The sequence below is a fragment of the Penaeus chinensis genome, chromosome 28, assembly GCF_019202785.1.
Source record: "Penaeus chinensis breed Huanghai No. 1 chromosome 28, ASM1920278v2, whole genome shotgun sequence".
In the NCBI taxonomy this organism is placed as follows: Eukaryota; Metazoa; Arthropoda; class Malacostraca; order Decapoda; family Penaeidae; genus Penaeus; species Penaeus chinensis.
In genome coordinates, this window is record NC_061846.1 from 17,395,295 (window position 1) to 17,422,373 (window position 27,079).

At 35.9% G+C, this 27,079-nt stretch overlaps 2 protein-coding genes and 1 pseudogene across 2 annotated transcripts; all 3 read left to right on the forward strand.

The window, feature by feature from the left end:
* Positions 1-1,196, forward strand: LOC125039816 (actin-like). The gene has a single exon (XM_047634111.1). It carries the CDS (start codon positions 23-25, stop codon positions 1,154-1,156), a length of 1,134 nt encoding a protein of 377 aa, XP_047490067.1. The 5' UTR covers positions 1-22; the 3' UTR covers positions 1,157-1,196.
* Positions 1,197-13,881: 12,685 nt separating this feature from the next.
* LOC125039817 (actin) lies at positions 13,882-15,157 on the forward strand. The gene has a single exon (XM_047634112.1). It carries the CDS (start codon positions 13,913-13,915, stop codon positions 15,044-15,046), a length of 1,134 nt encoding a protein of 377 aa, XP_047490068.1. The 5' UTR covers positions 13,882-13,912; the 3' UTR covers positions 15,047-15,157.
* A 4,671-nt stretch (positions 15,158-19,828) lies between these two features.
* On the forward strand, positions 19,829-21,131 carry LOC125039818 (annotated as a pseudogene).
* The last annotated feature ends 5,948 nt before the right edge of the window (positions 21,132-27,079 follow it).

The following is a 27,079-nucleotide window of genomic DNA, read 5'->3' on the forward strand; positions in this document are numbered from 1 at the left end:
CCCTGCTTTTCTGACCACCACTATGTGTGACGACGAAGACCAGTGTGCGCTCGTGTGCGACAATGGCTCCGGTCTGGTTAAGGCCGGCTTCGCCGGAGACGACGCCCCTCGCGCCGTGTTCCCCTCCATCGTCGGCCGTGCCCGTCATCAGGGTGTGATGGTCGGTATGGGTCAGAAGGACGCCTACGTTGGTGATGAGGCCCAGAGCAAGCGTGGTATCCTCACCCTCAAGTATCCCATTGAGCACGGTATCATCACTAACTGGGATGACATGGAGAAGATCTGGTACCACACCTTCTACAATGAACTTCGTATTGCCCCTGAGGAGTCTCCCACACTCCTCACTGAGGCTCCCCTCAACCCTAAGGCCAACCGTGAGAAGATGACTCAGATCATGTTTGAGTCTTTCACTCTTCCCGCCATGTACGTGACCATCCAGGCTGTACTTTCCCTGTACGCCTCTGGTCGTACCACTGGTCAGGTTTGCGACTCTGGTGATGGTGTGACTCACATGGTCCCCGTGTATGAAGGTTTCGCTCTTCCTCATGCTATCCTTCGTCTCGATCTTGCTGGTCGTGACCTTACCCACTACCTGATGAAGATCATGACTGAGCGTGGCTATTCCTTCACCACCACCGCTGAACGTGAAATCGTTCGTGACATCAAGGAGAAGCTTTGCTACATTGCTCTTGACTTCGAGAGTGAGATGAACGTTGCTGCTGCTTCCTCATCCATTGATAAGTCCTACGAGCTTCCTGACGGTCAGGTCATCACCATTGGTAACGAGCGCTTCCGTTGCCCCGAAGCTCTGTTCCAGCCTTCCTTCCTTGGTATGGAATCTGCTGGTGTTCAGGAAACTGTATACAGCTCCATAATGAGGTGCGACATTGATATCAGGAAGGACCTGTTCGCCAACATCGTCATGTCTGGTGGTACCACCATGTACCCTGGTATTGCTGACCGCATGCAGAAGGAAATTACTTCTCTGGCTCCTTCCACCATCAAGATCAAGATCATTGCTCCTCCTGAGCGTAAATACTCCGTCTGGATCGGCGGTTCCATCCTGGCCTCCCTTTCCACCTTCCAGTCCATGTGGATCACCAAGGAAGAGTACGAGGAATCCGGTCCCGGCATTGTCCATCGTAAATGTTTCTAAGCTTTATAGATGTATGGTTTTAATAAATAAGAACTATGAATTTTGTGAGTCTTGGACGAGAGTAATGTTTAAAAAAAAATAATAATATTTAGAATGCAGAGTATAGAATTTATATATAGAATATTTATAAAAACACTCGACACGCATAAACTTACGCAAATGCACGTATTACACACACTCACACGTATCATATATGAACACACACCCACATATATATATATACATAAATATATATAAATATACATATATATGTGTATAAATATACATACATATGTATATGTATACGAAAAAGCAATTTATACACATACATACGTGAAAATGTGTGCGTATACTATATACATATGTATATGTATATGAATACACAATTTATATACATACATGTAAATGTATACTATATACACATACATATTTATGTATGTATATATGTATATATAGATGTATATACACACATATGCTTACATATATATATATACACACATATGCTTACATATATATACACACATATGCTTACATATATACACACACATATGCTTACATATAAATGTATAAACATGTGTATATATACACGTTTACACATACACACGCATATGACTACTATACATATATATACATATACATATACATACATATACCTATACATATATATGTATATATGCATACATGCATACGCGCATGTATACGCAAACAGATTTGACTTTTGACAATTCTTGATATGAAATGCTTTCATAATTCAACATCTATTCTATATATATAATATTAAAGTTAGTATTGTACTTCGTTAGCTCTCCTCTTGCATCTTTTAGATCTTTGATAAGTACTGGGATTGCACTAATGAGATTCTTACAGTATTCCTAAATCCTCCTTGAATTCCCTCAGACATTCTTTAACTTGGTAATCAGATGTTCCTTGGTGTGGATTTGTTTATTTCGTTTAGTCCACAGTTAGCATAAGCACATGAATTGCTTGGTTTTGAAACTAGGTCTTAATAGAAATGATTCTTAATGATTTCTTCCACAATACGTCATTATACTGGCCTATATTCATGGCGCCTCCGACCTATGCTGTCGTCGTCTAATTTGTTTTCTTGTCTCGCTGTATGTTGCATTCATCTGAAAACGTTGCCTGAAAAGAGATAAGATCGATTGATTATTTACAGTGATCAGCTAAGGTCATTAGCAGCGAATACCTTGTAGGATTAAAATGTTAGATATTTAAAACATTTAACTCTGCATTGAAGATCGAGGCTGCCGAAAACAGGCTGCCTACTGCAGTCTCCGTCTTGCTCACTGCTGCAAAGCCCACACCATTTTCAGATTTTGAACCATCGGATCCTTGGTACTTAGGAGTGTGTTGAAGAAATCTCTCCCTGATTTCTGCTTTAGATCTCTCCCCCTTCCCTATTCCGTCCAAATCATGCTCGACTAGATTGGTCCAAGGGGGGGGGGGGGGCAAAAAAACTAGAACCTTGTAGAGATTCAAATTGAGATCTCCCACAATCCTACTACTATACTCCTACTATAGGATCGGCTCTCCTCAAGGGGTCTGAAAATCGATCTGGATGTAGATCTCAGAATCCCTTACAGTCTCACGTAGTAACTCAGGTTCATGTGGTTCTCCGCTCTCAGCATACAGGGTATCCACAGGTGAAGACCTGGAAGCCTCTTTACAGATTCTAAGAGGTTCATTATGAACTGAATCCAACATTAGGAGAAGAGTTCAAGTTGCTGATAAATAGGCCTCACATCCATAGTCAAGTTTGCTATAAAAAAGCACTCTGTAAAGCCGCAGAAGCGTTGTGCAGTCTACACTCCAAACAGGTGAGAAAGAACCCACAAAATAGTAAACGCTTTTGTAACCTTCACATTTAATTGTTTGATGTGAGGCACCCAAGTAAGCCTTGAGTCAAAAATAAAACCCAAGTATTTCACCTTTTCTACAATAGGTTTTATCCTAAACAGAGGGAAGGATGTAACTTTCCTCTTTTGTGGGAAAGCATAGCCATGGTTTTGGAATGAATATGAACCCGCGGTGTGTTGCTCACAGCAAAACTTGATTTACTACAGTCTACATGTATCCTTGCACATCCTGCAAGCTTTCTCTTGAGTAGTATTACTAAGTCAGCCCTTATAACGATCTTTATGATGTCATTTATAGCAATGGCAGACTTACACTTACGACACCCACTTGTGGTACCCCTTTCAGCTGATCATCCATGTTAGAAAAGCTATTTCCCATCCGACTCTAAACTTCTTATCAGTAAGGAAGCTCTGTATGAAGAAAATTACTGTTCCTTTTAAACCAGTTTCATGCAACTTCATATATAACAATCCTCCCTGGCCTCAGACCTAGGTCACTCCGGGTATAAGACCGGAGGGCCATTACTAAACCAACCATGCCACGCTACCCACTAACGGAATGTGCAACTAGGATCTAACTAGCTCCATAGACATTACCTATCTACTCATACATGAGTAATGATATCAAGGTTTTACACACTCCCCCAGGGCACTCGAGGGAAACTGATTTAGAAATTCGAAACTTAAGTCAGATATACTGAGGTATATATATGAAAGATGGAATAATGCAATGCCGCATTGATATAGATATACCCGGACTATGCGCAGGGTAGCCGGCATAAGGGAGAAGGCGGAGGGTGTAGGAAGCTAGATTATCGGCAGGAGAAAGGCCGCTGCTCAAGTTGAAATTAGGCAGCAGCTTTATTAAGGAGGATTCCACCAGTCTGTGGGCGTGGACATCAGCGGAAGGAAAGACAATTCGCGCTGCTGACCAGTCCATCTAATGGCCTGTGTCCCACGGAGGGCAAAAGAAGGCGTTGTTGTTGACCGGAGGGCCTGGGCTTAACCAACCATGCCCATGCAACTAGGATCTAACTAGCTCCATAGACATAACCTATCAACTCCTCTTAAAACAGTATTTCACTGTGAATGAATCATGTCTATGAATGATGAAAATTCTCTAAATAACCTTTTATAAAATGCGTGGGGCAATCTAATTTTATAAATATTTTACTATAAATTGTGATTTAAAGTAGCAGACATACATGTTTGCACAGTAATGTACTATAAGATTCAATAGTTTATAGTTGCTTTTGTTTCCTCTTTAAATCCCATCAACACATGGACATATTGTCATGCATGAAATCATTGACAACATATGCACAATTACTGAATGCTAGTTGGAGAATAAATATTCATTATCATTTTGATTATCACCTGATCATATGAGCCAAACTCATTTTTCAAGATTTTCACCTTAAACTCGTATGCCATCACAGAAGTATGCAGCAGCATATAAACTAAACGACTGTCGACTTTCAGAACTGAGCTAAGAAAGTGGATACATACGGGTTGTGATGCCAGTATTATCGTATGTATAGTGATAATTATGTGATTATATTATACACACTACCCTTTGTGTGATATGCTATGCCATGTGAAATATAGAAGATTATGTTTAGTTTATATTGCTGTGTAGCATATCACCTTTGTGAAATAACGAGATTCTCTGTACGATATATAGAGTACAATATTTTATTTTGTCTCTGTAGTCACACGTTTGTCAGTAACACTCAGACGGAGCCTGGCAAGTGGGGCAGAGGAACAATGAACCTACTTTAGTTTTTATTGATGTTTTCTTCACCTTCAAACATCGTAAGGAAACTACATAAAACAGTGCAGCTGTATTGTTTTGGTGATATAAAGTTTCTAATTTACTTAGGCAAATATAGAAATGATTCCTAACAGCAATCTCAGATATATTCAGATATTTTTGTAGCATTTCAGAAACGTTTAACACTTCGATACATGTTTTCCCTTTACGCGCACATTATTTGAAAATACTGAAGCATCTTTTTGGTTTGTATCAATCTGTATGCCTCTACCTTGATACACTCTGGTCAGCCACTCAGAGCTGGCCAGAGGTTTATGGTTTCATTAATTATGAATTACATAAGTTTCTTTATAAAAAAAAGTAATATAGGTGCATAAAATGTTTATGTGCCTAGACATCAAACACATGTTCACTGATATGGGTGAAATGTGAAGTCAGTCATGATGTTCGCTGGAACTATGCTAAAAATTTCCAACATGGTATTTGACATTGTTGGAACGAATGTGTTCAGAATAATTATACCTCTATAATATAACCTTACAGCCCCTAAACTATCAAAGAAAAGGCTGTGTGTCTTAAAGACAAATAAATGGCTGCGATCAATGGAATTATCCAGTTGTCCGATTCGGATACGGAGCTCACTTGCGGTGGATGCGACAAGACACAAAGCCTCATGCAACAATGTCTGAAATAAGAAAAAAAATGTTTTGACTGAATTTAAGAAATACATTTGATTTTTTTCCGTCGCGAAACGAAGAGTGATGCGTATACACAACATAAGTTACAGAGTAGTCAGGTAATTTTTCTATCTAAAGCTTCTTGTTTGTGATGGAATTCATACCCAGCATACTTCAATGTTTTTTCCATTGTCTTTTTTACGTGAAATTAAGATTTATTTTTAAACTTTATTTTATTAATTTATTTATTTATTGTTTTTAATGTCAGTACAAACTTCGATGATGCCGTGTTTTGTAGCGACCATGATATAACTTGAAACAATGTATCAAAGTGTTAGGGGTATAGAATTGCTACAAAACAGGCTTTATATTTGCCTGATAGTTCTTGTATTTTGAACGAATCTAACATCGCAGACGGATCACTGCTGTTGGAGGTATATTAAATGGGCCTATCAGGGAAGTTCCGGGATAAGGATTCCAGTCAAGCATTCAGTCATGTAACCGATGTGATGCACATTTATAGTAATTAGGGGGCAAGTGAAATTTATTTGCATTTCAACTAAATTACCTTAGGTCTAGCATCAGTTGTAATTATCTATTACATTTCTTACTGGGTCTAATAGGATCGCTGTTATTGTCTATCGTCAGATCACTGCCAAGGGAAATTCTACTTAGTTTACTTGTTTTCCTGCGCATTTGTCATCCACCACAATCGCTTCCGATATTTGCGTCGTGTTCCTTCATTTTCTTTTGGCGCTGGAAGAGCAGTGATACGGAGTTCCTGGAATATTTGAATTGTATGTCCTAACTGCTGCCCTTAGTATTTTGCAAAGGAAATGGTACCGGTAAAAAAATCTAAGAATAGTATGTTCTATTAGATGATAAGGTCACGGTCTTCAGTTTAGGTTTTAGGCGTCATTTCAAGTAATACCTCCATACTCCCAGCTTGATTTATTGTAGGCTCTAGGCTCTATTAGCAGCAGCGCACACACAGACATGTATATATATATGTATGTATGCACGCACACACACACGCACGCACGCACGCACGCACGCACGCACACACGCACGCACGCACGCACGCACGCACGCACGCACGCCCGCACACACACACACACATGTATATAAATATATATATATATATATATACACACACACACACATATATATACACATATATATATATATATATACATACATATATATATATTTATTTATATACATATGTGGTTAAAAGACTATATACACTATTGCATCATAAGTTGTCATTTTTATGACATCGACTATAAAAATAAATGATTTTGCATATTTAATTATATGTAGCGATTCTCGTGTGTTTGTAATCATTAAAAACCTTTAATTGTCCCCTTGATGCCATTAATTAGGGTAAAGCTGTAACTTCTAGGTGGATTTAACTTGCTGAAGAAGCTATAAGATTGGCAATAAAAATGTTTTTGTGTTTCTTGGTAACGCGTGGGGATGCAGGTGAACAGATGGAGACTGGGAATCGCTTCATATAACTAGATACGGCAATTCTGCTATTTTTACTATCTATATCATAATAATTAGAACTTATGATATAAAAGAGTTCATAGCAGTGCAAGAATATTGCTTAATGCTCAAAATTGCATAGGGTAATAACAAATAACTCATTATTTTGCCTGTTACTTCTTTTACAACCAAATTTATTACCAACATAAGACGTTAAAGTAACATTCCGGAGGTGTTCGAACAGTTTCCTTATCCGAATGTTATCTTCTTTTGTGTTTAGAGTTTTTCTGACAAGATTTGTCGTCTGTTTTACTTGGACACTTAGTGCTCTGAATAAATGTTCCTAGCGAGGGCATACTGCACGCCATGCAGTTTTATTTATTTCGATAACGAACTTCTAGGCCAGTTTAATGTCGTAGTAACAGATATTTAAAAAAAAAATACATGATCCCTCGATGATATTCATTTGTTATATGCTTATGTGCGTGTGTATGTGTGCGAATTATCACACACTGGTTATAGATATGGAGAGAATATGTATGCTACACGTTTGCAAGTCTTCGCGCGCCCTACAAAATACATAAGGCATTTTTGTAACTTCCCGATCCCTCTAACATTTTGATATATTGTTTAATGTTTACGCTTGGTCTCTAAAACACGCCCATGTTCAGTCCGGACCTCACACAACTGAATATTTCCAGTGCTTGTCCTCTATCAGCAAATCAATACAGCCTTTTCTCTGATATTCTTGAGTCTGTAAGTTTACATTATAACGCTATAGAATGATTTTGCAATACCACATATAACTCGGACATGTCGATTAAGCAAGCTTCATGATTGACTTAAACTTTTAACCATACAGAGTGAATATGTATTTGATGTACTGCTTAAAGGGCACAAAAACATTTTATGCATCTTTATATGTAACATATCGAGAAACGGAATATAAGATTCATATTCAACGAAAATATAAATCTCTCTCTCAGACATGCGTGAAATATATTTGAAAAGTATCGTGATCTGGTTGGCTGGCAGGAGTGTATCACTTTGTATCAAGGTAGAGGCATACAAAAAATTGTTTCAACAAGTTCCAATAAGGTTCATGTAAGGCCTTTTATGTAGCATCATTGAAATCCTCAACACTCTGACGCATTTTGATATATTCTCAACGATATATTGGTATATTGGCCCTTAAGCGAACACTATTGGAACCCGCCGAAACACCTTTTCGGTTTGGATGTCTCTCTCTTGATACAAAGTGATACACTCCGGCCAGCCAGTTAGATCATTATAATTTTCAGATATATTTCACAAAATCTCAGATATAAATTTATATATTCATTAATCACGAATAGCATTGTATGTTTCGTGATAAAAAACAAACATAAAAGTGCATATGGTTTTAGCAATACATCAAATAAAATTTCACTAGCATGATGATGTAAAATTAACTCTGATGGGCTAAATACCTTCAAAATAATTGTCTATATCTGTAATGTAATCCTGCAGGCTAAAAAAATATCAAATAAAAGGCTGTGTATCTTAATTTGTTGCTATATTACAAGTATTGCGACAAGTAAATGCCTGCGATCATTGGAATTATCCAGATGAATGGATTTTTGCGTTTCCGTATGCAAAAAGACTATCCTCACACTACCAAGGCAACAAACAAAGTGCTTATGTAAACGTATATGGCACAATCCGACTGTGGTCCCGTTAATCATACGAATATTCACATGCATGTTATGTTATTTTTAAAGAAATATGATCATGTAAATTACATATAGAAATATTTTAGAATATTAACTTACATTATCTTATTCTATCTAATGTCCAATAAAAAAGAAATAGTATAGATCCACCGTAGCACAAGATCAAGACGGAAATTAATCAGACTTAAGGCCTAATCACTCAAGCACTTTATTCCGTCAATTTTTGCGTTTTCGTCTGAATTTGAGGCTTTCCACAAGTATTATATCCAAACTACCTCCCAGAGAAAGACATTTACGACAGTTGCGGTCTGACTATTTTACGTCTTGATGATGTGCTACAGAGGTTCTATACAAGTATTTTATTTTGAATTGATGAATTAAATATAATAAATTAGTGTAAACAAAATGTAATATTCTAGAATATTTCTATATACAAAATACATGATTATGTCAGTAAAATAACGTGATTCCCGCGACTTCAGTGGGATGGTGCTATGTTTATTTACATAGGTGTATCTATTGTCTATATACCCATCTACATCAAAATCTATCAAAATCTCACGCGGTTTATCGATCTACCATATCTGCATGTGCATCTTTTAGTACTCATCCGATTATACTACCGTATATAATCATTTACACTTTCGTACATATCCATTTATAATTTCATACATATCAATTTATAACTTCGCACATATCTACTTAAATTGTTTGGCCAGTAAACAGTAACATTTTTTAGGCCGAAGGGAAAGTCAGCTGTCAAGGAGGTGGTTGCTATTTTAGGTTTTGCGGCGAGCAAGGGCCTCCTTCCTGCACACTATAGGAGGGGATGAGAGGGGATGATATCAAATCAAGTGTTGAGGCATTTGGGGTTTGGATGCAATTGATACGTTGGCAAAAACTGAAATAAAGGTTTATGTATTGGGAGTGAAGTTGTTGTGTGCCATGCAAATACGAGTATCGCAAAGAAGTAATGCTGTACCTATTATTTGTTTGGCTAGGTTAAAGGTCCCGAGACTTGTGGTAAGATTAAACTGTTTGAAAGACTAAAAGACTTCCTCTGAACAAACATTTCCGTATATCAGATTTTTAAAATTCACAGTATCGATAGAGTGTGCAGTAACGTTATCTGACTTTTTCCGGAGATTATCGAAAATTAGATAAGAGTTTATAATACATTGTTTATGTTAGCTCCAGAGATACGAACTAGGAGTAATTTTACACCTTTTGGACTATTTTCTCAAAAAAAAAGAAGAAAAAAAGACACACCTAACGTCCAGTAACAAGACCTGCCAATGACAACAACTCGTGTGTACAGTCGTGAGGAGAAAATGGGCTACTATATGGGAGATAATAAATGCTCTAAACAAGGATAGGAGAGAAGTCATGTTAAAGCTTTATCTTTAAAAGGAAGGTCACTGCACTGATTATACAGAGATGACATATTCCGTGGACACAGAAAAGATTGTATGGGAAAGATATGTAGAAAAGGAAGGGTTCATTGTATACTTAAGAAGCAGGTGCACCAAACGAAATGAAGTGATTTGTTGGAAGTGAATCGGTATATGTGTGTAATGCTTGGAATGGGGAGGTATAAATCTACCAGCGTGCCGACCAATGTGAACAACTATTTTTGGTCTGGACTTGCCTTTACATGTCTTGAAGGAGAGGTTAATGTAATCTCAACTAGGGCTTATTTATATGATACAAACGATACAATAAGTCCTAGTATCAATATTTGCAATTTACTACAAAAAGAGAGAGGCGGAATCGTCACTTTAGGGTTCAAACAGCGCCTCTGTATTATTTATACTTCCAGTTGAAAAAATGCACTCGTATGACACACAAATAAATTAGCGTTGCGGTGTTATTCATTTTATCTTTGATAATCAAATTGCCAATTTTAAGCCTATGAATGCATCGATGACCCTTTTTCTGCTGGCCATGTCATCAAAATTACATTATTAGTGGTAATAGTGGTATTGTTTAATTATTATTGCTATTATCATCACTATCATGCTTGTTATAATCCTTCCTTATCACTGATATGAAGATTTTTTTGTAACTGATATTACAATATCGCTATTTTTAGTATTATCATAGCATTAGTATTAATATTATTACATCCTTACAACTGATAGTGTCATTATCATTACCATCAATATAACTTTCCATGTAGTTTAACTGTAGCACTACGTTTATAATCATCACCATTATCTTCATTGTTGATATTATTATCATTAACATAATTACTGTCATCATTATCACTGTCATCATTACCATTGTTATTATTGTTGTTATTATAATGATAATAATAGTAACTATTATTATTAGCATTACCACTATATCGTTCTTTCTATTATTTGTACTGTGATCATTATTGTTACTGTTATCATCATGAGCAGCACTATTATTACTACTTTTCTTCTTATCATTATTATTATCATTATAATTATTGTTATTATTATTATCATTATTTTTATTATTGTTATTGATATCATCATTGTTGATATTATCATTAATATTATTACTGTCATCAACCTCACTATCATCATTATTATTAACATTATTGTTATTATTGTTGTAATATTAATAATAATGATAATGATGATTATGATGATGATGATGATGATGATGATGATGATGATGATGATTTCCACTATATCGTTATTTCTATTAATTCTACTATTATCATTATTGCTATCATCAGCATTATTATTATTATTATTATTATTATTATTATTATTATTATTATTGTTATTATCATTATTATTATTATTATTATTATTATTATTATTATTATTATTATTATTATTATTATGATTATGATTATGATTATGATGATTATTATTATTATTACTTATATTATCATTATTAGCATTATCACCATCATCATAATTGCTCTCATTAACAGAATTATTATTACAATTATCATTATAGCCATTAAATTCAGTGTCTTTATTTTTATAACCTAGATATTGTAATCATCATTATAATTGTGATTGTCATCATTATTGTTATTTCTACTTTCAGTAATTATTATTAATAAGGCTATTGCTGTTTGTATGGCTATTTTAAATGGTTCTTTCCCAGATATTATAATTGCTATGTGTAATGTATCATTAATATTGATATTATTATTATTATTATTATTATTTTTATAATTCTTATTACTATTACAACAACCACTATTACTTTTATTATTATTTTCACTTTCAGTCTATTTTATTATCATTATTCTTGTTATCGTCAATGTTATCATTATTAGCATCCTTGCTATTATTATTATCATTATTACGATTGATATCATCAGCACTGCTATTATCAGTATCTCCATTATCATTTGAAAGATTATTTTAATACAATACATTCGCACTTATCACTCACTGGACATTTTTAAATGTGAAACAGAACTGTAGAACCCTTTTGAAAATGTATTTACATTTTAGCTCATGTTATTACACAGAGAGACAACACAGGAATTCCCGTCGTAAAGTTTATTTTGAAAACTTAAGAGAGGGACTTTATGAACATTTCCTGGCACTGATCTTACCACGGAACTCCCCCACCGAACACTTTTGAAAAAGTGGCAGGATGAGTAAAAAAAAAAAAAAAAAATGTGAAGACGGACTAGCTAAATAAGGAGCGAAGGAATTCTGAGGATTGTATTTAAAGCGGTTTCCCAGCCTCTCACCCCAGTCACTTCTCCACGCGGCGTAGGTAGGTGGTGACTGCAAGGGCGAAGACATCCTGGGGGAGTGATGGGCGAGAGTCCTGTAGTGGCGAGGCGATCTGGACTGGATTGTGGTCGCGTTCTAAGAAATGTGTGCTTTGATCTGCTTGGTTTGTTTGTTCCTGGTTAAGGCATATAAACTCATATGGGAGTGCGTGCGTGCATACACACAAGCACACATTGATATGTGTGTGTGTGTAAACAGACATGTAAATATGTATATATATAAATATGCACAAACACATATGTGTACGTGTGTGTATTTGTAAGTATATATCTATATGTATGGATATATACATATAGATATACATGTGCACACACACACATATAAATATATATATATATATATATATATATATATATATATAAATATATATATTACATATATATATTACATATATATATTACATATATATATTACATATATATAGTTGCATACACGTATGTGTGTGTACACATACGTGTAATACACATTCACACACACACACATAAAAGTGTGAGTGTGTGTTTGTGAATTTGTGTGTGATGTGTGTATGCGCGCGTATGCGTGCAAACGATAGTAATTGTGTTAATAAATCCATATTCTTCTATCTGTTCGATATGTAGTTTCACAGAAGTTATACACATAATTACACACATAGGTCGGCACGCAGAAAACACGAACACACACAAACGCATACCTTATACTCGAGAAACTAAAATTATATTACTTTCATGTTCATATCATACTAATCATACTGTATATTACATACTGTATATATACTATATAAAGAAATGTCACTAGTATTCATATATTCCAAATGCGGCACAGTGGACGACAGAAAAAAGGTTCAAAATAACTAGTATTTTCGACCACGCGGGACCTCCACCTGTTGTTCGCTGTGTTTGTGTCATCCCTTGCTATGTCTGACATTTATGTAAGAGGAACAATCTTAACGCAGTACGGTTCAGTGAAGAAGCTTTTCTTTACGAACGCAAGATCGCTTTCTAAAGAGTGTATAACCTTTTTTACTGCAGCAATAACAATAAAACACACAACCACAAACATATATACGTATATGGTCATATCTATATCAATATACACGTGTATATATATATACATCTATATATATATATATATATATATATATATATATACAAATATATATGTTCACACATATATATATATACATATGTACACACACACACACATCCATATGCATCACATATAGGTATATACATATTTATGTATATATACACACACACAAATACATATGTACACACACACACAAATACATATGTACACACACATATATACACAATTACATATGTACACACAGACATGTACATACATATATACCAATACATGCATCTATACATATATATATACACACATATGTATATATTTATGTGCGTATGTAAGCAACACAAAAGCTCTTCCTCCTTGTCCTGTGTCGATAAGAATCAGTAGCTTTCACTAACATATCTTCATTTTTCTTTAAGGTGACCTTCGGCCTCCTCAACAATAACAATCATGTGTGACGACGAGGATCTGTGTGCGCTCGTGTGCGACAATGGCTCCGGCATGGTCAAGGCCGGCTTCGCCGGAGACGACGCCCCTCGTGCCGTGTTCCCCTCCATCGTCGGCCGTGCCCGTCACCAGGGTGTGATGGTCGGTATGGGTCAGAAGGACGCCTACGTTGGTGATGAGGCCCAGAGCAAGAGAGGTATCCTCACTCTCAAGTATCCCATTGAGCACGGTATTATCACCAACTGGGACGACATGGAGAAGATCTGGTACCACACGTTCTACAATGAACTCCGTGTTGCCCCTGAGGAGTCCCCCACACTTCTCACTGAGGCTCCCCTCAACCCCAAGGCCAACCGTGAGAAGATGACTCAGATCATGTTCGAGTCCTTCCAGGTTCCCGCCACCTATGTTACCATCCAGGCTGTCCTATCCCTGTACGCCTCTGGTCGTACCACTGGTCAGGTTTGCGACTCTGGTGATGGTGTGACTCACATGGTCCCCGTATATGAAGGTTTCGCTCTTCCTCATGCTATCCTTCGTCTCGATCTTGCTGGTCGTGATCTCACCAACTACCTGATGAAGATTATGACTGAACGTGGGTACTCCTTCACCACCACCGCTGAACGTGAAATCGTCCGTGACATCAAGGAGAAGCTTTGCTACATTGCCCTTGACTTCGAAGGCGAAATGAACGTTGCCGCCGCTTCCTCCTCTATTGATAAGTCCTATGAACTTCCCGATGGTCAGGTCATCACCATTGGTAACGAACGTTTCCGCTGCCCTGAGGCTCTGTTCCAGCCTTCCTTCCTTGGTATGGAATCTGCTGGTGTTCAAGAGACCGTCCACAGCTCCATCATGAGGTGCGACATTGACATCAGGAAAGATCTCTTCGCTAACATTGTCATGTCCGGCGGTACCACCATGTACCCTGGTATTGCTGACCGTATGCAGAAGGAAATCACGAACTTGGCTCCTTCCACCATCAAGATCAAGATCATTGCTCCTCCTGAGCGTAAATACTCCGTGTGGATCGGTGGTTCCATCCTGGCCTCTCTATCTACCTTCCAGTCTATGTGGATCACCAAGGAAGAATACGATGAGTCCGGCCCTGGCATCGTCCACCGCAAATGTTTCTAAACACCTGTATTCACACTCACAAGTACACACAAAAACAAAGACACAAAAATTTGTATATTATTTATACTGCTGACCTAATTGTTACACATGAAAAAATAAAAGTATGAATTTAATAGTTTTGTTCCTTTTAATTCAATTTTACTAGTTGAATTAAGTGTACAGATATACAATGTATTGTAAAAGCTTTTCCTTTTGGTTAAAGAATGATAAGCTTAACAAATAATGGGAATACATGTGCAAATGTCGATATATTTGCAGAATTTATATATAAATATATATATAAAGGTATCTGTCTATATATTTTGTATGTGTTTATATGTGTGTGCATTTGTGTCTGGCATACACTAAAATCACATATTTGCTCAATAATCCATGTCATCATCACCTTTTTACCTCTCGATTCCTGTCGGCCACAAGCTACGCGCACTTGCATCACGCTGGCTGCAAGAAACGTCTTTCCAAGCACAGTCCATCTACAAATCTAGATCTCAATTATATATGCTATATTTTAATGTGTAATATTTGTAAGTTTTACCTTTTCTGAATCACTGTATTTTGAACTTAAACGTACCATTATTTTGAACATTTACAGCAACCTGTCCATTCGATCAGCATGTCAATTATAAGGTAAAGGCAAGAAAGGTAAATCACTCTTTTGAAACAATTTTGGATCTGCTTAGAAAGCCGAGGGTGCGTCACCTTTTCTCTAGCCTTTCCTTTGATCAAAAACATAGTCATGATTTCCTTAAGAAATACTTTATCATTGGGCTAAAACAATTAATTGCTAGTATATACCGGTAAGTTGATCGGATATTGCAATATCACAGAAATTATAAAACTTAAATATACAATCCCTTGCCGTTCCCACGGGCGCCATCTCAACACAAAGAAAACTTGCCTAACTTCCCCTCCGTTAGTATTTATCCACATTATAATACTGAATATAACTGGACTGGTCTAGGTAACTAAAATGCAGTGGAGGAGGGAGCAACCTCAGGATTCAGTGCTATACGCCTTTTCTTAGTTTTCAAAAGAATAGTATATTTTGTTTTCTTCCTGAAATACCAGTTTAGGTTAAACATTACAAGCTGTTTATTTATATTTGTGTTATCCCTCCTCCAACACATACACTCACTCTCATATTTATTTAGTTATTCTTATTTTTCTTTGTTAAAAAAGGGAAAAGGGAAACTTATGTATTTTACATCTTTGTGTCGTATCTGTTTTGTACGTGGGCGACCATGGCTTACCGGTGCTTTCTCCTTACTTCTCCTATATCACTTTTCGTTACTGTTTTTTTCCTGTCTTTAGTCTCTGTGACTTCAATGCGCCCTGTGAGTGTAATGTTTTCCAAACCTCGTGTCCCCAAAGTTTCCATGTGTGTATGTGTGTAATATACAGATAGATGAGTACACATTGGTTGCCAAACCGATTTGTTTGTAATGGGAGTGATAATTTAACAACAAATATGCGGGATAATCAAATTTGTGTAATATTTGTTATAAACATAAATGCACAGTAAAAACACGAGAAAATATCGCGCGGGCTTTACAGCATTAAAATTTGTCCAAATATTCGTTGACATTCGTTGGTTCCGTTTTTCGTACCAAATCTGGCTATTATTCTTGACATAATTTCATATATGCAATATGGAATGTTCATTGTTTTCATCGCGATTTTTTTTTTCCATTACCGAAGGAGTTTTAAGAAAATAAAATATCATCATCTTTATTAATTTCAAATGTAAATTCTACCAAAAATATTTAGCTTTCTTATGAGGTATCAAGGGATTTAATAATCTTTTCTCGTTTGAAGCAGTTTTGTCTCTGTTACGCATATGCTAAAAAAAAAAAAAAAAAAAAAAAAAAAAAAAATCTATTCATGTGTATACAAACTCGCTTAACTGAATACACCAATCAAACTTGAATCAACTTCGTAAACTAAATGACAGTAGTGGTATATTTATTGATTGACCTATAATTGAATCTATAATACCATCCTTTGGAAATTTCAAAAATGTAAAAAAAAAAAGAAAAAGAAAAAAAAGAATAAGAAAAAGAAAGTGTCTCTCTGATCAAAGATCTTCTTATATATATATATATATATATATATATATATATATGTGTGTGTGTGTGTGTGTGTACATATATGTATATATGTGTGTGTGTATTTATATAAATACACATACATATACAGTATGTACTGTACACACACACACACACACACACACACACACACATATATATATATATATATATATATATATATATATATATATATAAAAACATACATGTGTATGTGTGTGTGTGTGTGTGTGTGTGTGTGTGTGTGTGTGTGTGTGTGTGTGAAAGAGAGAGAGAAAGAATGAGTATGCGTGTGAGAGTCTGTGAAAGAGAGAGAGAGAGTGAGTGAGTGTAACCCATCTATATCAATATCATATTACTATATTTTACATAATTTACAAACTCTTCCATGTTTGTCATACACTTATCTCCACACATATATATGCATATGCGCATGGTTATTGTTTTACTTGAATATTCATCTCTTCTTGCCACACTAGATATTCCAATGATGTGTTGTCTATCCCCGTCTGGAAGAGTTGTAACACCTCCTTTCTGTCTATTGCACACATACCCACACGCGTATGAATACATATCAATCGCCAAACCAATTTGTATGTAATGGAAGTGATAGTTTAACAGCAAAAGTGCGGGAGAATCAAATTTGTCTGATATTTATTATAAATATAAATACTCGGTAAAAACGCGAAAAAATATTGTGCGGGCTTTACAGATTATTGTCAGAATTAGATCAGCATTAAAATGTGTCCAAATATTCGTTGACATTCGTTGGTTTCGTTTTCCGAACCAAATCTGGATTTTTTCCAAAAGAGTTTTAAGAAAATGAAATACCACGATCTTTATTAATTTCATATGTAAATTCTACCAAATATAATTACCTTTCTTACAAGGTATCAAGAAATTTCGACTTTTCTAGTTTGAAGAAAAAAAAAAAAAAAACAACAACAACAACAGCAAGTAGGTGTTTTCAATCTAATCATGTTTATACAAGCTTGCCAAACTGATTACACCAATTAAGCTTGAATTGACTTCGCAAACTAAATGACCAGAGTGGTGTATTGATTGACCGAATATTGCATCTACAGTTGACATCCTTTTGAGATTTCGATAATGTATTTCGAAAACGTAAAAAAAAAAAAAAAAAAAAAAAAAAAAAAAAAAAAAAAAAAAAAAGAAGAAGAATGTAAGAAAAAAAAAAAAAAAAAAAAGGGAAGAAGAAGGGAGGCACTGACAGGTGTGCATACCTCTTTCCCTAAGCTTAGACTTGTGGTTATTTTGCATGGGGAAAACAAACTTCGTTAAAAAAAACATCGCCATGCCTAAGTCTTGGCAGCCTTTGATGTTTTTGCAGGATGCAGAACATGACTCAATGCCTATAATCGAGGAGGGATTAAAATTGGAAGTTTTTTTTTTGTTTCTTCTCGTTTGTTAAGAAAGGATAACAATGAAAAACTATAAGCACTGATCCATGGGATTGCGTCGATCGTTGTTACACGTTTTCTGTGTAGTTCATATTCATTGAAATTGTATCATGTTACGTGTATGAGATTTTTACTTTTCTGTAAATTTCCTCTCTTCTCGTTTTTCATTGTCAACCATGTTTTAGCTTGTGTTTTGCTACCTGCAAAATATAATATAAGTAATGATAATAATAAAACTATTAACAACAATAATAATAATGATAATAACACCATTAACAATAACAACAATAATGGTAATTATCATCAATGTCATTGTTATAGCTATTATTATCATTATCATCATCGTTATTCTGATTATTATCATCCTCAGTATTATCATTATTCACACTTTTATATATGCAGTAAATACTTGTGTTCCCTCCCGTTACAAACGCCGATGAGTATAATTACAGACTTACATACATACCGTACATAGGTTAGACAGATGGTAGCAGTTGGTAGCTCATATTGTCAGCTTATATTTTGCAGTAATAACCATCTTCCATTGTAGAAGAGCTTTTGGCCAACTTGCAAGAACACGGCAATAAGCTTTGAGTTCCTCATAGCTGACGAAGCCCAAAAAAAGAGTAAAAAATGAATGAATCTTGTGACACAGCCTGCTATTTAAGCGGCCTTCTACAATGAAGTCCGGCAGTCAGTGTTCGACTCGAGACGGGTAGGTTGTGCTTGCCGAGAGTGTGGAGGACTGTCCGCTTTTTATTTATTTATTTATATATTTTTTGAAAGGTGTTTAGGTTTACATGTGGCTCATGGATTATATTTGGGAAAATGGATTTACGTCTTTGTAAACTTGAAAGCAAATCCGACTTACTGCATTGGTGTATAGCTATAAATCAATTGAAGGAAATCAGAAAAGTGCTTTCTTTGATATTAAGTAATAAACTGATATAGATATGACAGATAATGCATAAGGGCAGTTCATCTTTTGTGTTCTTACGTTTTTATCCAAAGAGTAGCATTGCCATATCAGAAGGATAATGATGATAACATTAATAACAGTATGTTGATAATCATAATAATCATTATGGAGATAATGATAATAATAATCACAATGACAGTAATTAATTTGACTGTTATGTGTGTGTATGTCCATTCGTGTGTACAAATGTATTTGCGTGTCTGTGCGTGTGCGGAATACTATTTTAGGAATTTACCCTAGTATTCTTAATCAAAGTAAAAATCTAAAGTTAAAGCAAAATCAAATTGTGTAAAATAAATTATTTGTATCTTTTATACTGCACAGGAAAGTCCTACACCCATAGACCACAACCGCCATCATGTGTGACGACGAGGATCTTGTTGCTCTTGTGGTAGACAATGGCTCTGGTCTTTGCAAAGCCGGTTTCGCCGGAGACGACGCCCCTCGCGCAGTCTTCCCCTCCATCGTCGGCCGCGCTCGTCACCAGGGTGTGATGGTCGGTATGGGTCAGAAGGATGCCTACGTTGGTGATGAAGCCCAGAGCAAGCGTGGTATCCTCACCCTTAAATACCCTATTGAGCACGGTATCATCACCAACTGGGACGACATGGAGAAGATATGGTACCACACGTTCTACAATGAACTCCGTGTTGCCCCTGAGGAGTCCCCAACACTTCTTACTGAGGCTCCCCTCAACCCCAAGGCCAACCGTGAGAAGATGACTCAGATCATGTTCGAGTCTTTCCAGGTTCCAGCCACCTATGTTACCATCCAGGCTGTCCTGTCTCTGTACGCCTCTGGTCGTACAACCGGTGAGGTTTGCGACTCTGGTGACGGTGTGACTCACTTTGTCCCCGTGTATGAAGGTTTCGCTCTTCCTCATGCTATCCTTCGTCTCGATCTTGCTGGTCGTGACCTGACCCACTATCTGATGAAGATTATGACTGAGCGTGGCTACTCCTTCACCACCACCTGCTGAACGTGAAATCGTTCGTGACATCAAGGAGAAGCTTTGCTACATTGCCCTTGAATTCGAGAGTGAGATGAATGTTGCTGCTGCATCGTCCTCTCTTGAAAAATCCTATGAACTTCCCGACGGTCAGGTTATCACCATTGGCAACGAGCGTTTCCGTTGCGCTGAGGCTCTATTCCAGCCTTCCTTCCTTGGTATGGAATCTGCTGGTATTCAGGAAACCGTCCACAACTCCATCATGAGGTGCGACATTGATATCAGGAAGGATCTGTTTGCTAACATTGTCATGTCTGGTGGTACCACCATGTACCCTGGTATTGCTGACCGCATGCAGAAGGAAATCACTGCTCTTGCTCCTTCCACTATCAAGATCAAGATCATTGCTCCTCCTGAGCGTAAGTACTCCGTCTGGATCGGTGGTTCCATCCTGTCTTCTCTGTCCACCTTCCAGTCCATGTGGATCACCAAGGATGAGTATGACGAGTCCGGTCCCGGCATCGTCCACCGAAAGTGTTTCTAAGAAGGATATTCTTATCGATAGGAAGTTATTGCATATATTATTTTTGTAATATATCAGTCTTATGGCTGTATTGCTTCAGTGTACATTAAAGGGTATATGAACACATCAGTCATAATGTTTGATTTCTAACATTATCCAATCTATAATTTACAGAACATAGAAAGGGAACATGAGAATCCAACAACCTCCAATGAAATGCAGTGTTTATCATGTATATTGTACAGCTTCTGATTTATACTTCAAATATATTCAAATCGAATACATATATCAAAACATGTAACCTTTTATTTGTTTGTTATTTTTACTCTTTTCATTTGCTGAATACAAACAATATATAAAGAATTGAATATATTCTGCATAGAATTAACATGCGAAAAAAAGTAAAAAGTTCCGTTGGAATATATTCAACTTATGAACTGAATTTCATGGTTCCCTGCCATATTTCACAGCTAGGGACATTTTACAATGAAACACATTAAAAACGGACAGGAACCTCTAAACAATTTAATATATATGGCAAATAGTTTAGATATATATATTGTGTGGGATATTCACTCTCCTGTGTGAATAGATATGTAGGGAAATAGACAGACGGGGTTTTATAGCCACAAATGCATAATAGTGACATATAATAGCGTTAAAAGAAAAGAAGAAGCTCATTTAGATAAATAAACAATAGAAGTAAAGCCACACAAACGCACTCACACACACACACACACAACAACAAAAAAATGCATGCTTAATTTTAAAACCTCTGTCTTTTCCTCATCTAAAGAACTTTATCTTTAACGTCAGGCTTTATTTCTGTCCACAAAAAGAAAAAAAAAAAAAAAAGTAATGGAACAAGAAGTAAATAAATCAACAAACAAAAAGAACAATAGTATTGAGAAATGCATAAACACATACTTTTGATTGATGACTTTAGCTTTAGTGACATTTTGGAAACACTACTATCTAACATGAGCGATGGTATTCCATTGCTTCGTATTTCATTCACCCATGGTTGTTAATCAGGAAAGTTCATTCATGCATTTTTTTCAGTTACCCAATAGTAATTTCATTCAACAAGCAGCTTTCAAAAGATAGCAAAAGAAACACTCCTACGGGAGATGCGCAGAAATGCACTCTTGACCGTCATTTGTCACTAAGATTTTAAAATAAACACTTCAACATGTGCTGTGATTATATCAATTTAACTTTGATCTCATGGCCTAAGCATGTAACGGATTTTTTTTTTTTTTTTTTTTTTTTTGTGTGTCTCGCCTAACTGTATTACTGATTGATGTGGTTACTTATTGGTGAGTCTTTCTTCCCTGTAATGTTGTAATGAGATGTAATTGCAGCATTTACTTTTAGGCTCATCAGTCAAACGTTGTGGAATTGGACGTTTCTTAAAGTGTTTGCGCCTCTGTATGCGTATGCAGGTTCATACCCTATTAAACTGCCAGAGAACCCTTGTAAACAGACATAGTGCCTATGTAAACAGACAAGGCGCTATCTGAGGAATCCTGCACATTCCTTGTCATACCACGATATACACGATTACAGTCTCATACTCTCCACAATAAAACCTCTTTCCATATTACACTATCTTAGATATAACAAAGTAAAGGAGACTAATATGGTGTTAACATGATCATTCTATAGCGTTCGGTTACATAAGCATGATCATTCTATAGCGTTCGGTTACGTATCTTTCTTCTTTATGATTTGCGAAGTTCTAGCTTCGCCCGGGCCTTCTAAATATGGCCCGGCCGGTTACGTATAAGCGAACTTTTATAATATCTGCCCATATAAAGGCGAGGTTCAACTGGCTTTCTTTACGCGCGGGCCCGACCTTTCTCCGTCCGCCCTGCCAGACGGAGTGTTTCAACTGCCGAAACAGCCTCCGTGCTAGCCCAGACATACCCAAGGATTGACTTCGCGGTAGCGCGGAGCACAATGATAGTTTCCCTTATTTCACCGTAGGTTTGTGTATAGAGGCTTTTAACTTTGTAAAGAATGAGAAAAGAATACCGAAGTGATCATGGGTTAAAGCATGGAGAAAAAGAACAGACCTGAGTACCATAATTATGCTAGTAAAGGAACAGACACTGGAAGACGTTTTTTTTTTTACAGATTTCGAACATGGAGGTCTTTTTTTAATCATGACTAGTTGCATCTTATGAAACCTTACGCTAAGAAGAAGGATATTCAGCTGAGAAAGGCAATTCCTGTAGAACATCGATTGGCATTAACATTTCGGTATCTCGCAAGAGGTTAGTGTTAAATAACATATTAGTTTTCATGTTTTCTGCATGATCTTGTTGGTGTCCTTTTGTTGTTTATGTGATGTCTAATTATTTGTAAATAAAATCTGATAAAGATTTAGTTATTTGCATATCTCAAGAATATTGATATTTATATTAAAGATAATAATACTGGTATGTACAATCAACAGCAACTAGTACAATGTGCATTGAAACAAGTTTCAGGAATGCTAAATTTACTTGTTGTGATTAAAATAAGTCCCCTCTTTACAGTAAAAAAAAAAAAAAAAAAAAATAATAATAATTAATCATTTTCTTGTGTGTAAATGTTATTTTTTTGTTCCAGATACTGCAGCAGGAGAATGGTTTTGGATAATTAGAAAAAAAATGGAGGGAGGAAGCTACATTGATTTTATTGTTTATTTGTTGTAGTTATATTATTGATTTTTTTTTTGCTCGTTGGTATTATATATGTTGTGTAATGTATTGCTTATTTTTAAGTTTCTAATATTTACTTTAAGGTTGCTGTTAATTTTATAATTACACATTTTTCCTTTGAAATACATAAATTATTTTATTATAGTTCTAAGGTTGTCGCTAATTTTATAACTTCTAAAATATTGTAGTTTGTATTTTATAGTTATTGGTGGTATGTTTGATTTTTTCCTCTTAAGTTCACACATTTTTGTTACATTTGTAAGTTTGATCAATAAATAAGACAAGAGGAAAATAGTTTCCTTAAAGTGCATACTCCTTTAACATACATTAACTTGAATGGAAAATAAGTGCACATGTTTGCTACCCAAGTATATACTTACATTTTTATATATAAATGACCACCATAAGTTCACCATATGGCACTGTAACCATTAATATGTGTATGTGTGCGTGTGTGTGTGTGTGTGTATGTGTGTGTGTGTGTGTGTGTGTGTGTGTGTGTGTGTGTGTGTGTGTGTGTGTGTGTGTGTGTATGTGTATAAATATCGTACATATACACACAAACACATACATATTTTTATATCTGTAAGTAAAGAAATATATTTATATTAATGTATTTATTCATTTATATATATACATACATACATATGTTTATAATTATAAATGAATAAGTAAATTTATTTATTTATATGTAGAAATATATATAAATATATATATATATATATAATGTATATATATATATATATATATATATATATATATATTCATACGTACATGTTTATACATAAATACTTATATATATGTATGTATGTATATGTATCTATATATGTGTGTGTAGTCATATACATATACATATATATTTATCTACTTATTTGTATATGTATATATTTATACGTGTACACACACACACACACACACACACACACACACATATTTATATGTAAATACGTATGTGTGTATACATATATATGTATACATGTACATAAACACATATGTATACATATAAATATATATTGCGTATGTATTTATCTATACCTACATATTTATATATACATCTTCGCACACACGGACGGGCCTGATTATCTAAAAAACAAAAGAGCATCTTCTTGCTTGTTTAGTTTTGCATGTTAAATAACTTTCTAATAACTGATACATAACAAATAATTCATATAATGTTATAAATCTTCCGATAGGTTTATAAATGCATAGAGATATTTATAATTATTCTAAAGAAATTACAGTCTATAGTATTTAATTGTACCCTGGAGTAGACCATGTATTCGTTTGGGAAGGAACGCTCTAGGTCTGGTTATCGCGGGCTCCCCTCAGCCCCCAGATTTCGCACCAAAGTGCTATGATTCGGCCATGATAGTCAGGCGGTCGGTCAGAAACACGCGTACACATGACCAGTTGAACCGCCCACTTTTTAAAAAGTAATTCAGTAGTAAAGATCCTCCGTAACACTAGGTCAACACAGAAATATGTAAGACGAAGACGGTCACTTCGTGTTCAAATGAGTTTGGTTCATTTTAAGGGGAAGTTTGTTAGGCATATACTATCCACTTTACTTTGTAGATGTGTGAGACTTAATTTGTAATAGAAGAAAAGGTAAAGAACATAAACTTCATAAGATTTCTCTCCGTATCATGCACTGCTTTTTATATAAGTATTTGTCTAGCATAGTTACTAATTGTAAATTGAGATGAGTCTCAATATTTACCATTTAGAAATTAGAAACCCTAACATATATATTATTTTGCTCCACTAAGACTCATGTAGAATTCATGTCGAACAAATTGCAAGTAGAACAATGAAGGGAAGTACAGGAAAACACACTAATATGCCGAAGGCCTTTTCGCATTCACTGCTTTATCTTTATGTATGCCCTGATGAAGCAGTAAATGCGAAAAGGCCTTCTGCATATTCGTGTGTTTTATAGTATAAGACTATATATTTGGCCAATATAAAAGTTATGCCTCACTGTCCTTCCGGATAAATTCGCTTTGTTAAGGATTCAGGCCTTATGGAAAATGCCGTAAGTCCGAGAGTGTATTTTTTAAGATATTTATTTAGTACAATGGGTTCGGCATGGTCGGCATTTTTTCATTTTTTTTCCCGATTTTTACTGTAGCGAGGATCACAATCAATTACAGTCGCTGATGTCGGGTCCCTACTGTCATGTCAAGACTCGGGCAGTTATTTGACTTGATATACTCTACATTCATTTTGCATTGATTACAATTAATACCTCTTGATAAACAACAACAATAAATTAACAAAACGAACAGTAGAGACAAATGCAGTCTTTTAAACAACGTCCAAGATAAATAGCAGCCAACAAAGAGCAAATACCTCTGTTGTGTATAAAGGCTGGTGAGAGAAAACCGGACCCAAAATACAGTACCAGGTGTGGGAGGAGAGAAAGCGATTGTCCTGTGCAAATCATATGGTACTAGTTACAGCTGATACGCGGCAAATTTCTGTTATGGGATATTCACTCTCCTGGAAATAGTTGGAATAAGAAGAATGATGTTTGGCTGGGTTTTAAATCTGCATACGTCGTAGCTGATAGACCAGTCTATTCTGCAGTCTATCGTAGATATTATAGCTAAATGCATACGAGATCTTGATTTTTACTCTCTTCTGAATTGAAAGTTGTATCTCTGACCTAAGAACAATGAAAACCACTGTGGAATAATATACTGCAAAGATACCACAAGGGATAATGATCGAGTACCGATGTTGCTCAGTTGGCAAGGGGATGAAGTGCTTCCACAAAGTCATTCATTGCAACGGCCTTTAGAGCATGGTCCACCCTCACCGGTTTAAAAATACAGCATATGTCCAGTCTTGGCAGATGGAGTTCATACCAACATCGGCGACTGAGACAACGTACCCACGGACGTTTCGGTACCTTAGATATCTTGTAGTTTTTATGTCTAAGGCTTGGGCGTAGTCTGTGGGCGCACTGCAAAGAGAACTTTGAGAATTTCCCGGATTAGGGGATGTGCAGTTGAGTACCAGATGTAAAGACCACAGCTTTCCCAACTGTGTGTTGCTGCGAGTAATGCCATTAGTGCATTCGTTTACTGAGAATCGCGGCGCTGACGCATGATGATTCATGGCTTAAAATTGTCAGAAATGCCCGAATTAGAAACACACATACACACACACACACACACACATTCGCCGCTAATGACCTGAGCTGTTGACACGGCAGATAATTTAAAATGATCAAAATCCACAAACACACACACATACATACACACTATACACATATTTCCGCATATCTACACACACACACACACACACGTGTATGTGTGCTTGTAAATGTATATGCATTTCATATCCACGTGCATATCATCAGGT

Excerpts from the sequence above, each read along its gene's own strand:
- LOC125039816 (XM_047634111.1), top strand. The coding sequence starts at position 23 with ATGTGTGACGACGAAGACCAGTGTGCGCTCGTGTGCGACAATGGCTCC.
- LOC125039817 (XM_047634112.1), top strand. The coding sequence starts at position 13,913 with ATGTGTGACGACGAGGATCTGTGTGCGCTCGTGTGCGACAATGGCTCC.